The sequence below is a fragment of the Simochromis diagramma genome, unplaced genomic scaffold, assembly GCF_900408965.1.
Source record: "Simochromis diagramma unplaced genomic scaffold, fSimDia1.1 OVJJ01000669.1, whole genome shotgun sequence".
Taxonomy (NCBI): domain Eukaryota; kingdom Metazoa; phylum Chordata; class Actinopteri; order Cichliformes; family Cichlidae; genus Simochromis; species Simochromis diagramma.
In genome coordinates this window covers 4603333-4615974 of record NW_024387458.1, presented here as the reverse complement: position 1 = coordinate 4615974, position 12642 = coordinate 4603333, and the positions used below count along the sequence as shown (strand labels likewise).

The window sequence follows — 12642 nt, the reverse complement described above, 5'->3', positions numbered from 1 at the left end:
TGCAGCCACCGGGGAACTTGATTACCTTCCCAACATGGCAGGCATTTAACAACACTAGCAGAAATCCCATATAGAGCGGAGTAATTGAGTCGGGTTAGTCAAACTTGGCCAACTGGGGAGTCACTAAATGAGGACTGGCTCCACACCAAAGCTTGGCTTTTGACCCACTTTAAATAAAAATATTTGGGGATTTTCACAACTTTTGGAAGAGTGAACAATGTGAGCTTCTCAGTAAGAGCGCCTGAGGAACCACCTGGAAAATGTTATGTTAGCTCTTCCAGCACCTGTAAATAACTTCAAATAAATGCATTCAATTTAGTGGCTCTGAAGCTAAATTTCAGTGTGTTACACTATATTATGACGCTCAGCTCCCACACACGGGGTAAAACACACCCATGAGAGATGTGCAAAAGGGCTGCAGCACTGCTCACTTTGGATGAGAGAACTGGAGACAGCCTAAACACACTCACACATGAATGCATGCATGTACCCTCAGACTAGGGGAAAAGGAGCAAAAAGGAAGCACTCCTTGCTGGTCACACCCTCTACAAATAACAATCTGCACACGCCACCTCTGGACCGAGCTGTCTAGCTGGAGGGAAAACAAACAGACAGAAAATAGGACAGAGTCGGGAAAAAGAGGCCCGGTGCTGTCTGGATCCTTGCAGGTTTCTTGCGTGTCTGCCAAGGCTACTGTTCACACCACAGAAGCTGATCTAATTTTAAAAGTATGTTAGTAAAAGCTTTGTTAACAAGAACGGCAATGTCCTCTATAAACATGTACACTTGTGCATCTGGCACTCTCACCTCTCAGACATCTTTGATTTATCGTAAACAGCAAACTGTACACTAAAAAAAAAAAAAAAAGAGCAGTCCAAATGCATTTAACAACTAAAGCTCTGAAATATATTGAAATGATTTTAATATATTCCCCAAATATATTCCTTCTAATGATGGTGTTCAAGTAACTCTAAAAGCCCCAGTTTTCTGAGCATGGATTTAAGCTTGAATATTGGCACATTGTAACAAATGTTTATGCGGAGTAAAACATGAGGAAAAGCTGGCAGGAGGTACTGAGAGGGAGAAGAAAGACTTTAAGGTACCACTAATACTTAGCACCAAGTGATTCTGGCTGCAATCCATTTCTTTTAAGCAGGTACGTGCATCTAACAGTTCTCGCCATTATCACCAGCCCCACCCTCCACGGGCGGAAAAGGAATCACAAACATTTTGGTGTGGTCCACATTCCTGAATATCTTGCTCTGCTTGGTCATATAAGGAAAACCACACAGCCAACTGACTGCCAGTAGAAAAAGACCTTGGAAAGTGCAACCTTAAAGTCCTTCAAATATTTACTCTACAAGTCACTGCTGGCAGTATGTCTACTAATAACTGAACTTGTATGTTGTTTAATGAAGACCTTCACATTCACAGCAGCAAAACACTTTACGCTTTTGCAAAACTCGCTACACTACAGATGACAGGTTAAACAATGAGTGCAGTGCCTCTGTTATACGTTCCCTAAGAAGGAAGGAAGGACGCTGTAAGTCAAAACAAAGCTGCTCTAAGTGATCACTTTAATTCTTGATGAAACAGTTTACCCCTAGTGTAAGCGGTCTCTTCAAGATGACAAAGGCAACATCAAGACTCAGGGGCTCACTAAATAGTTTGATGAGGATGATGTCAAACATAGTCTATGGCCTTCATTGTCACCAGGTTACAAAACCACAAACCATACTTTGGATATTTTAGGCTTAAATGATAGTCGCCGGTCTCTTTATCATCATCAAATAAGAAATACCTTTTGGATTGTGGTTCATGCTGTACTTGGAGAATCAATCTCAAGGAGCACAGAAGTTGTCAGTATGTAATATTGTGACCCAATAACTACCAAGACACTTTATTTGATTAAGTTTGTAACATCGGCACAAAGTGAAATGTTACTTCTTTGTATTATTTTGTAACTCCTTTTAAAGCATTTTTCCTGTCTTCAGATCCTTTGTTGTTCTCTCATTAGGTGTTTTTCCCCTGAACATCAATAAAGTCTTATCTTGATGTGACTCACACTATATGGACAAAAGTGTTGGTCCATTTATAGAATACATGTTTTAATACATCTCATTATGACGTCTGAATCTATAAGTATCAATATGGAGTTGGTCCAAGCTTTGTAGCTATGACAGCAGATACTGTTGGACAAGCGGCCCTGGCTTCAAACTGTGTTCTAGTTCATTCCAAAGATGTTGGATGGCGTTGAGGTCGGGGCTATGCATGAGCCACTCAGGTTCTTGCACACCAGACTCATCCAACCATGCCCTTATGGACCTTGCTTGTGCACTAGGGTATGGTCACGATGCACTGGAAATTTGTCTTCCTCAAACTGCATAGAATTGGCCAAAACTCCAGAAAAACAACTCCGTAGCATCATCCCTCCTCCACCAAACCTTAAGTGTGGCACAGTTGGAGAGTTAATGTTCTCCTGGTATTCTTCAAAGCAAGTCTCATCCATCAGATTTGCAGACAGATAAACATGATTTTTCCCTCCACAGAACACATTTTTACTACTCCAAAGTCCAGTGGTGCTTTACATCAATCCATCCTGCACTTGGCATTGTGTTTTGTGATGTAAGGCGTGCATGCTGCTCCTCAACCATGGAAACCCATGCCCTGAAACTCCAGGCATGCTGTGTTTGTGCTGATATTCATGACAGAAGAGGTTCAACTCTTTGAAGCCATGTGACTAAGTACAGCAACTTTACAGGGTCTAACTGTATGTGGCTGAGTTGCTGTGGGTCCCAAACACTTCCACTTTGAAGTCATATTGCTTAAAGTTCAAAAAATGACTCATTGCAGAACTCTAACCCTAACAAAAACAGGTGAGCTCTTTAGAATCAGCTCACTCTTTCACAAATATTTGTAAGGGGAGAATGTGTGGCTAGGAGCTACATCTTATACACCTGTGCCAAACGGACGGAAAACACCTAAAGTCAAAGAATAAGTGGTATGGTCTAAAACTTTCATCCATATAGTGATACTAATAAAGCACATGTGCTAATAAGTAGAGAAAGTGAAACTAGTGACTAAACATCTTGCCAGGTTTTTGTCCTGTTTATTTATTTATTTTTGATTACATCCCTACATTCATTTTTCAATATTCTTTAAATCTTTATTTAATTAGGAAGTGAAGCTCCTGGGAATACAAATCTCTGTTGCAAGAGTCTCCTGGCCAAAGATAGACAGGATAACCCAAGCATATTGTTTGAGTCAACTTCCATTGCTAGTTTGAATTGTGCAACCTAAGCCAACACACAGTTCTGACACTGACATTTTTTTTTTCAGCACATATCCTCTTATTTGCTTTTGACCATTTATGGACCATGTTTCTTCACATGCCAGCTTACTGCCAATACTGTTATTAATTGTTCCAGCTGTAAATTTACATTTATTGAAATACATAACTGAAGCACAATTTTAATATACTTGCACTTTAAGTATCTGTGTTTTGCTACTGTCTATGTCCACTCCTCTATATTTGAATGCAAATATTGTACTTATTAGCACTCCACACCATGTATTTGAAACCTTTTGGTTCTGATGCAAATTTAATAAACTGTGCTGCACCATAACAGCTAAAGCTACCCAGCAGTATAAAACCAATTAAACCAATCATCTCAAGTTCCAATATTTAACCGATAAACACAGTAATCAATCGTTTTTTTTATTATATTATGTGCATGATTTTGTCAAACTTTCACTTCAGGTTATTTGCGTATATTATCCTAAAAAGTTATAATCCTATTTAACAAAGTTAAGTAAAAGGTCTAACTTTTTATTTTATTAATTTATAAAACAGTTATTAAATACAAAATAATTTTGAGGCTCTTGTGCAGCACCACTGTTCTTGTATTAGCCATCTAATTCATCTGTATTAGCCCAAAGGGCTAAACATGTACCTCAAAATTGTAGCCAGCCGTTCCTGTGAAGTATTTTTCTGATCAAATATTCTGATTTTCTGTGTGCCCCCTGCTTTGTTCTAAGTTCCCCCAGTACCACACCATTAAAAACACACCAACACACCAAGACCTCACTCCAAACTGACATTGGGGATCAGCTTCCACTTTCATCACAGATGGCAGAGGTGAGGAAAGGAGATGAAGAAACTGAACTCCAAGCCACAGCCCATCTGAAACGTAATGTTACCCCCACGCTGCAAGGCGTGCCTGACATCATGCTTGACACGGAGCCACTGACAACACAGCTGATAGAAACCGGTCTGGAGGAGAATCCGTTCAAACCGTACAGGAGTTATGTGCATGTCTGTGTGTGGAGGCTGGGTGGAGTTTCACTCAAAATATTTCAAAGCGAATTACCGGTTTGGTCAGAAAGCAGGCAAAGGTGTGAGAAGCGCGACAGCAACCAAACACTATAAACAAGCTTCCCATCCCATCATTCACATGTGAAAGTGACGTATCGAAAACAGGTGATGGCAGAGCTTATAGCAGCTTGACAAGTTCTCTTCATTCAGCAAGAATGAGCTTTGTAGCACCTGTTGAATGACAAACAGCAAACATTTTGGCTAAAAATGCTGTTAGCAGGTACCGTGTTCGCTCTAAATCTCCACTCTCCCGAGCGTGAGTGCTTATTAGACACTCCTGCGGATTTACAAAGGTGAACGACCGCAGCCGTGCAGGGCTGGCTTACCTGAGTTTTAGGTTAGCCATGAATTCTTCCATAGACACGTTGTCCAAAAGCACAAAGTCTGCTTTTCCAAACTCCAGGCTCTCGTGTTCTGCCATACTGTTATTTTTTTCTTCTTACTGAAACTCCTGGAAAATAAAATGTGTCAACAAGTTGCTCTGAAGTGCCGACAAAGGGTGGACATTGGCGGGCTTCCCTGACCACCTCCTCTACTTTAATGTGCAGCTCTGTAGTCGGTGCTCATTTTTTCTTTTCTTCTTTTTTTTTGGTCAAACTCTAATTTTAGTCATGTTTAATTGAGGTCGGAAATTCCCTTTTAAAAACCAGCAGCTGCTAATTCTGAACGTTTTAACCCGCCGTTTCCCTTCAGGAGCTCCGCTTTTCTTTTAACAAGCAGGAATTATTCCAAAATATCCTCATGTCCATACAAAGTTTCGTCTTTACGCCGAAAGGTACCGTCCCGTTACACCGTGCGCCAGCTCCCCCTGTCCGTCCGTCCGTCCTTTTTCCTGGAGTTTCTCTCCTGTCCCTCCTGAACGACCGTACACCAATAGGATGGAAGCATCCTCGTCTAAGCCCCGCCCCCGCCCTGTGGAGAGGTGTTGGTCAGGCAGCGATGTGTAAGTTGAAAAGCATTGCAAATATTTCTGTAGACCACCGCTCCACCAGTTTCTGATACATATTTCAGCAATGACGACGCCACCTCTAAGCTGTTAAACACTCGGAGGAAAACCATAATGTTTTTGGCCTCACGTTAATGATGCCCTCTTTTACCATAAAAGGGAAAACTGGGTCTCAGTAAGATTTTCTCAAGATGATATGAATGAAAAGTAGACGTACAGTTATGTAGACAACGAGTCATTCACTGGATTAATTATCAAATAACCTGTGATAAATAAAACATTATTTTTTAGGTTTTCCCTCCTATGCTGTATCTTAACGTTGCCTCCTGAATGAAACCTCCTTTAAAAGAAGCTGAACACTTTAAGTGCCGCCGGCTTCTCACTAGGCTTACTCTGATATTAGTGCGCCACCTTGTGTAAAACAGACGTAAATGGCTTTTAATGACGCTTACGACTGAAAACTCCACCCTGACAAACAGCAGTGTTGCTCTAATCGTATTAACTTACATGCTTATATTGTAAAATATCATCCAATATGTGATTTCATTGAGATAAAAATTTTTAACCTGAATAAATAAATGATTAAAAAAATACATTTGTTCTGTCATTACAATACATCATAAATCAATTAATTTAGGACATAAATGACTGGATGACGTTTTATTTCCTACTTCTATATTTGGCCCTAAAACCCTTGGCCTCCAACAGCTCCATGTGTAGTAATCTTGGAGTCATTTTTGATCAGTATATGCCAAAAACATTAAAAAAAAATATGTAGAATTGCTTTCTTTCATCTGAGCAATATTATTAAAATTACAATTATCCTGCCTCAGTGATGCTGAAAAACTAGTTCACGCATTTATTACTTCTAGCCTGAACTATTACTATTTTTTAATATCAGGTTGTTCTGAAAGTTCCATGAAAAGCCTCCAATTAATCCAAAATGCTGCAGTAGGGATAGCAGCAGGAACTGCAAAGAGAGACTATATTTCCTCTATGCTGGCTTGTCTTCACTGGCTCCCTGTTAAATCTTTCTCCTCATATACACAACCTTGAATAATCAGGCACCATTATATCTTAAAGAGTACATAATATAATATTACCCTAACGGAGCACTTTGCTCTCTTACTTGTGGTTATCATAATTTCTGAAAGTAGAGTGGGAGGCAGAGCCTTCAGCTATCAGCTCTTTGCCTGTGGATTTGGGAGACAGACATCCTCTCCACTTTTAAGATTAGACTTATAACTTTTCTTTTTGATAAAGCTTATAGTTAGAGTGGGATCAGGTGACTCAAGCATCACTTTTTATGCTGTTGTAGACACAGGCTGCTGGAGGACTTCCTGTACCAGACAGCACATTTCTACTCTCCTCACCACTTTGTATTATGGCTACTGCTCCTGCTATTACTGCTGCATGTCTGTCTCCCATCCTCTGTGTTTTGTCCTGTCTACCTATGCTCCCCTTTTTCTCTTTCCTTCCATCCCCAGCCGTTCACAGCAGATGGCTCGCCCTCTCTTAGACTGGTTCTATTGGAGGCTTCTTCCTGTTGAGAAAAGATTTTTCTTCCCGCTGTCACATAGTGCTTGTTGGGATTTCTTACCAAATAAAGTGCCTTGCTGAATTTTGAGGCTTTATAAATAAAACTGAATAGAAAGTGAATTTTAAATGAATGTATAAATTGCAGTAATGATGGATTTAGATAATAACATCACTCTTAAGTCTTTTTAATATTAATATTTTCATTTAAGCATCAAAGCAGACATTTAGCTGGCACTCCAGAGTAGTTAATACAGTGGAACTGGTTGATTTAGCACGAGTTAGCATTAGCAAAAATAATGAAATAAATTACAACAACCGTGAATCTGTTGACAGAAAGAACAAACTTTTTCCTTATCGCCTCTTCGCTAAAATACAAAAACAAATAAAAGTGACACGCGACATCAATGAGCACCATTTTAAACATCAGAGGTGTCTATTATTTACTTTGTAAAAGCAGTGAGCCTCCAAATGTAATCGTCATGGATGCAGCAGTGGCCCAGGAGTTACCACAGTTGTGGGTGACATAGACTGAAGCCCCTCTGCGGAGGAAAGTCATGTATGTAGATGTGCTTCCAACACTGTAGGAACGGGGAACGTGTGCACGAGAAACGGCCACCCAGTAATTATTTATTACTAGCCACAGATCGGTTTTAAGGCCCTTAATGGTTGTCTGAGTGGAGAAGAAGAACTGGTAGATTCCTTTGACGGGAGCCCTGAACACACCAGTCCTCCTGTCGAAGGCTCGGCCCACATTCACCAGCACCTTGCTGTACTTGATCCTGTTCAGTTTGCCATTGATTTGGGCTGGGTAAGACGCAAAGAAGTGGATCTTTTGGGAAGATACTGAAGAGCAGGTAATCTTATTAGTATTATTACAAAGACAAATAGATATATACCTTGCAGCAATTTCTTAATAAAGAGAGGCTTTTGTAGGTGTATTATGGAAAGCACAGGATAATATCTTAATCATTCTTACACAAACTATGTAGCAGATTCTCCAGCTTTGCTTACAATTAAAGTTTGAGGAGCAAAAAAGGAAGACTTCACCTGTCTCTTAATATTTCTTAAAGTAGTACAAATGTTTGAACACAGTTGTTTAATGAAGCTTTTGTATGTTGAATTTTTGTATTTATATAGATACAAACTAGTAACAAATTAGTGCTGTACAATAATACATGCAACTATTTGTGCCTGATTGCCCATATTAATCAATGTTAGTATTCAATAAGTTGCATTACGATTGACAGAGAAGAATAAAAGCCCCAGACATCCAAGGCCTTCCATCCCTTCAGCGTAAACGTTAGTATGACACATTCAAACTGACAAAAACTTTACTTACTTCTGTTTGTCTTGCATCTCCAGTTAATCTTATCTCTGCTCACACAGGACTGGTTTCTCCTGCATCGCCCGCACACAAGCGTGTTGATGTCTGAGAACACACATTCAGCAACATTCGAAAAGGCCTCTAAAAAGCACTGCTCTTAGCAGGAATTAGACTGTTCCAAAAGTTATACATTTGCAGCAATCAGGATAAATATGGATTGTGGGTGAAAGTGGATGTTTAATTTCTTAATTTTTCAGCATCCAAAAGCCAAACGCTCCCACAAATGTGCACAATATTAATGCATTTTTTCATTTATACCTGCACAGTAAGCCAAATAACAGGATGTTGGCTTAGTGAACTGATAGACGTAATAGTTGCCCGGGCACTTCTTGACTTTGATGGGGGTGGAATGGAAAGCACAGCATCTTTTGTTCCAAGTGCCGCAGACATTGCGGGTCACAATACCATCCCTGATCCTTGGATGAGGCCCGGACAGCCACAGCGGGGAGTTGGTGCCACATTTGTTCACAGGGACGCACCTCTCAGGCATCTGCAGACTTTTACCCTTGTAGAAAAGACGGTACCACCCTCCAATAGAAGATGAAAATTTTATTCTGTTTTTTGAAATGCCATTGCTGCTTTTAGTGAAATAGGTGCATGCTACATATAAAGAAAGTGCAGTCGGTTACCTTTCCAGTCTACTTGCCGATCACACATCTTCAGCTTGCTGGTGGTGTTGGTGGCGCGCCAGGTCTGATCTAGGACCGTGTAGTGGAAACAGGGGTCACCTCGTCTTCTTGCATCTTCCACAGATGACTGAAAGTTATCAACCTCAATGTAATTTGGACTGTAAGTGAGGATGTGTGTTCCTGCTTGAGAAGAGAGATTGCAGCACATATTGAGTTAAGAGTGCGTGTTGAAAATAGTTTTATTTTGAGTAAAGAATGCAGATTATTTTATTCACTGACCTACTTTCTTCTGAGCTCTTTTCTGATGGCTTGATATATGCATCTGCGCATGAAAAAAATAACACATTCAGTAGCTGGTGCTCAGTATGGAGACAGATTGTAAGGAGTTATATAGAGGCTACCTGAGTCAGAGCATTGTGCTGCTGCTGAAGTGTTGTTTGTTCACACTTCAGGCTCTCCATCTCCTGCAATAGTGAGCATTTTTAGAAAGAGTGACATGCTGCAGTCTCATTGACAGATAAAATAATAATAATTCGGATTTATAGGGATTTACATAATAATGATAATAATAATAAAAATAGTGGGTCCAGATGCTCCAGATTATGTCCAATACATACAGAGTCAGAGTAGTAACTGTGCAGTAATTTATAGAAGTTACCTATACCTATGTCACTATAGAAACAAGAAGATAAAGAAAAGGAATGAATAAATGCATGTGTATGTGTGTACAAATACATGCATATCTATATATGAGTATGTATACTGTATATACAGTACTCTTGTAAAAGGCTGGTTTGGATTTGAGGATTTGTTTGCAGAAGGCTGGATTGTTGTAGATGTTTATAATTTATTTATGTTTTTTATTTTATCTTGTGCTTTAATAAAAGCTTTAATGCAATGGCCGTAGCTCATAAGGTAGTGCAGGTAGTCTACAAATCCTAAGGTTAGTGGTTTGATCCACTTTGTGGAAAGCAAGGCACTCTATAAGAACCACTCCATTTACCATTAAAAAAGCAAAGCCCACTGCAATTAATTTTAAGGCAAATTCTAGTGTTTTCCTACTAAATGTCTGAAAAATCAAGTAAAAAATAAAAACAGATTTTAACACACAGAAAATGGAAACAAGCATTTGAAGCAACATTTCCACCTTGACTTTATTGATGCAAAATTGGCAGTTGATATAAATAAAATAATTTTTTTTTAAGTAGATGAATTGGGTAATATAATCAAACGTTTTTGGCCTACAGGGACCCTTGGCTAAGATGAAGGCCTGATGTTCATAAAAAAATAAGATTTAAAGAATAGTGAATAATTAACCTGCCTAGTTTCTTTCTTTATTTACCAATAAAGTGTCTGGTCTATAACATCAAAAAAGGTGAAAAATACAGGTCACAATTTCTTAAAATTTAAAAGAAAAGATATTAAAATTTCATTTATTTTTTTTATTTTTTAATAAACGAAAAATTATTTAACAGAATGGTTAATCAACAGACTTGTTTATTAATTTTGTTGCCCTAATTGTGTAATAGCTCATTGCATCACCTTGAAAATAGCAGCTAGTTGCACAGACAAAGGTTGATCTTCTACGCGCCAAAGTTTGAGTTCAGACTGGAAAAGAAGAAACAAAAACTTTCTCAAACGACAAATTGAAGTAATTGATATTAAACATATCGTGATGTTCTATTCTCTCTACGAGCTCAGTGTGACAAGAGCTCGGCACAGTTCTGTCTGTGCTAAATAACATCTGGGGAAAACTTTTGTTGCATAATAAATGTGTTTTTTTTGTATTGTTCCATCTGCCTTCTAGCTTCATAACATCAACGAACAAAGCTCATACTCACAGAATTTGTGTTCCCCGAGCAACCAACTGCACAAGATGACAATGCTACGAACATGGCCAGAGCTAAGACAACCATCTGGGGATAACAACAGTTACACAATAGTTATGTAAAAGATGACATTTAAATGCTTTCTCGTTGAATAAATCCCGACAAAACACTGTACAAATGTCAGTGTTTATTGGAGAAACAAACAATTTGTGACCAGATGCTCGAAGCTTTGGTTTTATTTTTTTATCACATATCATTAGTGCGAGATGTTGGAATTAATTGAGGAAAAACGCTTTTAAAGGCTTGGGTTTTATGACAGAAACACATTTAGATACGGTTTATATTTATACAGAAAGAAAAGGACAAAGAAAATAAAAATTACAAGTCAATTCAACCAATTCAATATATTTAGATTTAATTAGATCTGCAGACTTTGCTATTTTTGCTCCTTTTTTAAATTAAAAACAACTACAACAACAATAATTGATCATTTGATTTGCAAGTTACTGAGTTCAGATTAAACACATTACAAAAAAATTGAAAAGTATAAAGAATAATAAAAAGTATGCCTATAACAACACTATATCATCACACAGTCAATGTTCAGCTACAGTTATATTGCAAAGAAATCTTACAGTTCCATGAATATCCAAAAATTGTACCTTGAACTATTCAGTCAGCAGTCTGTGGTTATGAAAGCGGGCCATTAAAGTGCTGAAAGAATGAAAATCGCTAAAGATTAAATACGTTTGGACGTCCAATTTCAATGCAATCAGATGTCTATAAGTGTAACGCTACACTCACCTCTCATTTCATCATGATGAGAAACTGCACCCTGTCTGAACATGGCCTTAAATACTGACCCGCTTCAGTTTAAAAAAAGGAGAAAATTCAGTTTAACAGCATCTAAAGGTGCAATTTTTCACAGACTTGTTGCAAGAGTAGACATGAAATTTCTGTAGTGTTGGCAGTTTCTTCAGTTTGCCCAGTCAGCAGACAGTGGTGACACTGTAAAAGTGGTCATTTTTTCATGACCTGTCTTATTACTCCATACGCAGATGGCCAAGGTGTGAAAACAGTCCAACTGACATTAATGTGAAGGCTGTGACATTTCTGTTATTAAAATTATAGTTATCTGGCAAGTGAACAAGTGAAGAGTACCTGCAGTAAATACTTCTTGCATTTGCTACACACGTCAAGACATCTTTGAGCTTTAAGATGAAGAACGTACTACTTACTATGAGTTCAACTGGAAGAGTGGGGTGGAGCTAATGTGACTTGAAGCTGTTGTGTTGTGGTGAATGTGTTATTCTTCTAAAGGAAATAGGCTGTATTTTCTTTCAGTGATGCTCAGAATTAAATGTTTGTACAATTAAAGATTTTATCAAAATTTCTTATCAGCCAATCACACGGGAGCAACTTGATGCATTTTGGGCAAGAGAGCCTGCTGAAGTTCAAACTGATCATGAAAACGATTAACAAAGTAATCACTCTTTGCACGCAAGATATGCAGAACAGTATAAGATGTTAAACCTTGAAGCAGGTGGACTAACACGCCACTTCTGTCAGCTAAGAACAGGAAACTGGGTCTGCAGCTCTCATGAGCTCACTAACTTAGACAACAGATGATTGAAACACGCTGCCTGGTCTGATGAGTCTCGATTTCTGCTGAAACTTTGGGATAGTGGTTCAGAATTTGCCATAAACAACATGAAAGCACGGATCCATCCTGCCTTGTATCAGCGGTGGTTCAGGCTGCTGCTGGAGTGGGGGATATTTTCTTGGTACACTTTGAGCCTCTTAGTACCAACTGACCTTCGCTTAAAATGTCACAGCCTACTTGAGTATTGTTGCTAACCATATCCATCTCTTTATGACCACAGTGTACCCATCTTTGGATGGCTGCTTAAAACAGGATAACACACGATGTCATAAAGCTT

The 12642-nt window shown here is 38.8% G+C and overlaps 2 protein-coding genes across 4 annotated transcripts in view; both read right to left on the bottom strand.

The window, feature by feature from the left end:
- Window positions 1–5208, bottom strand: part of myo1d (myosin 1D) — a 113767-nt gene extending 108559 nt beyond the window's left edge. Inside the window, exon 1 of the mRNA XM_040014380.1 lies at window positions 4702–5208. Within this exon, the coding sequence (XP_039870314.1) occupies window positions 4702–4796 (95 nt within the window). The 5' untranslated portion in view covers window positions 4797–5208. The remainder of the gene's footprint in view (window positions 1–4701) is intronic.
- A 1821-nt stretch (window positions 5209–7029) lies between these two features.
- On the bottom strand, window positions 7030–11816 carry LOC120723142. Of its 3 annotated transcripts, XM_040014498.1 has the most exons (10): window positions 11507–11816; window positions 11365–11416; window positions 10715–10789; window positions 10416–10481; window positions 9275–9337; window positions 9153–9195; window positions 8874–9056; window positions 8503–8772; window positions 8200–8289; window positions 7030–7703 (listed from the first exon to the last, which is right to left on the bottom strand). In XM_040014498.1, exons 3-10 carry the CDS (start codon window positions 10787–10789, stop codon window positions 7297–7299), a joined length of 1197 nt encoding a protein of 398 aa, XP_039870432.1. In that variant the 5' UTR covers window positions 11365–11416; window positions 11507–11816; the 3' UTR covers window positions 7030–7296. The 3 variants fall into 3 exon arrangements, with proteins under 3 accessions (XP_039870432.1, XP_039870431.1, XP_039870433.1); XM_040014497.1 differs by lacking the exon at window positions 11507–11816 and having other exon boundaries at window positions 11365–11493; XM_040014499.1 differs by lacking the exon at window positions 11507–11816 and having other exon boundaries at window positions 8874–9053; window positions 11365–11493.
- Between the last annotated feature and the right edge of the window lie 826 nt (window positions 11817–12642).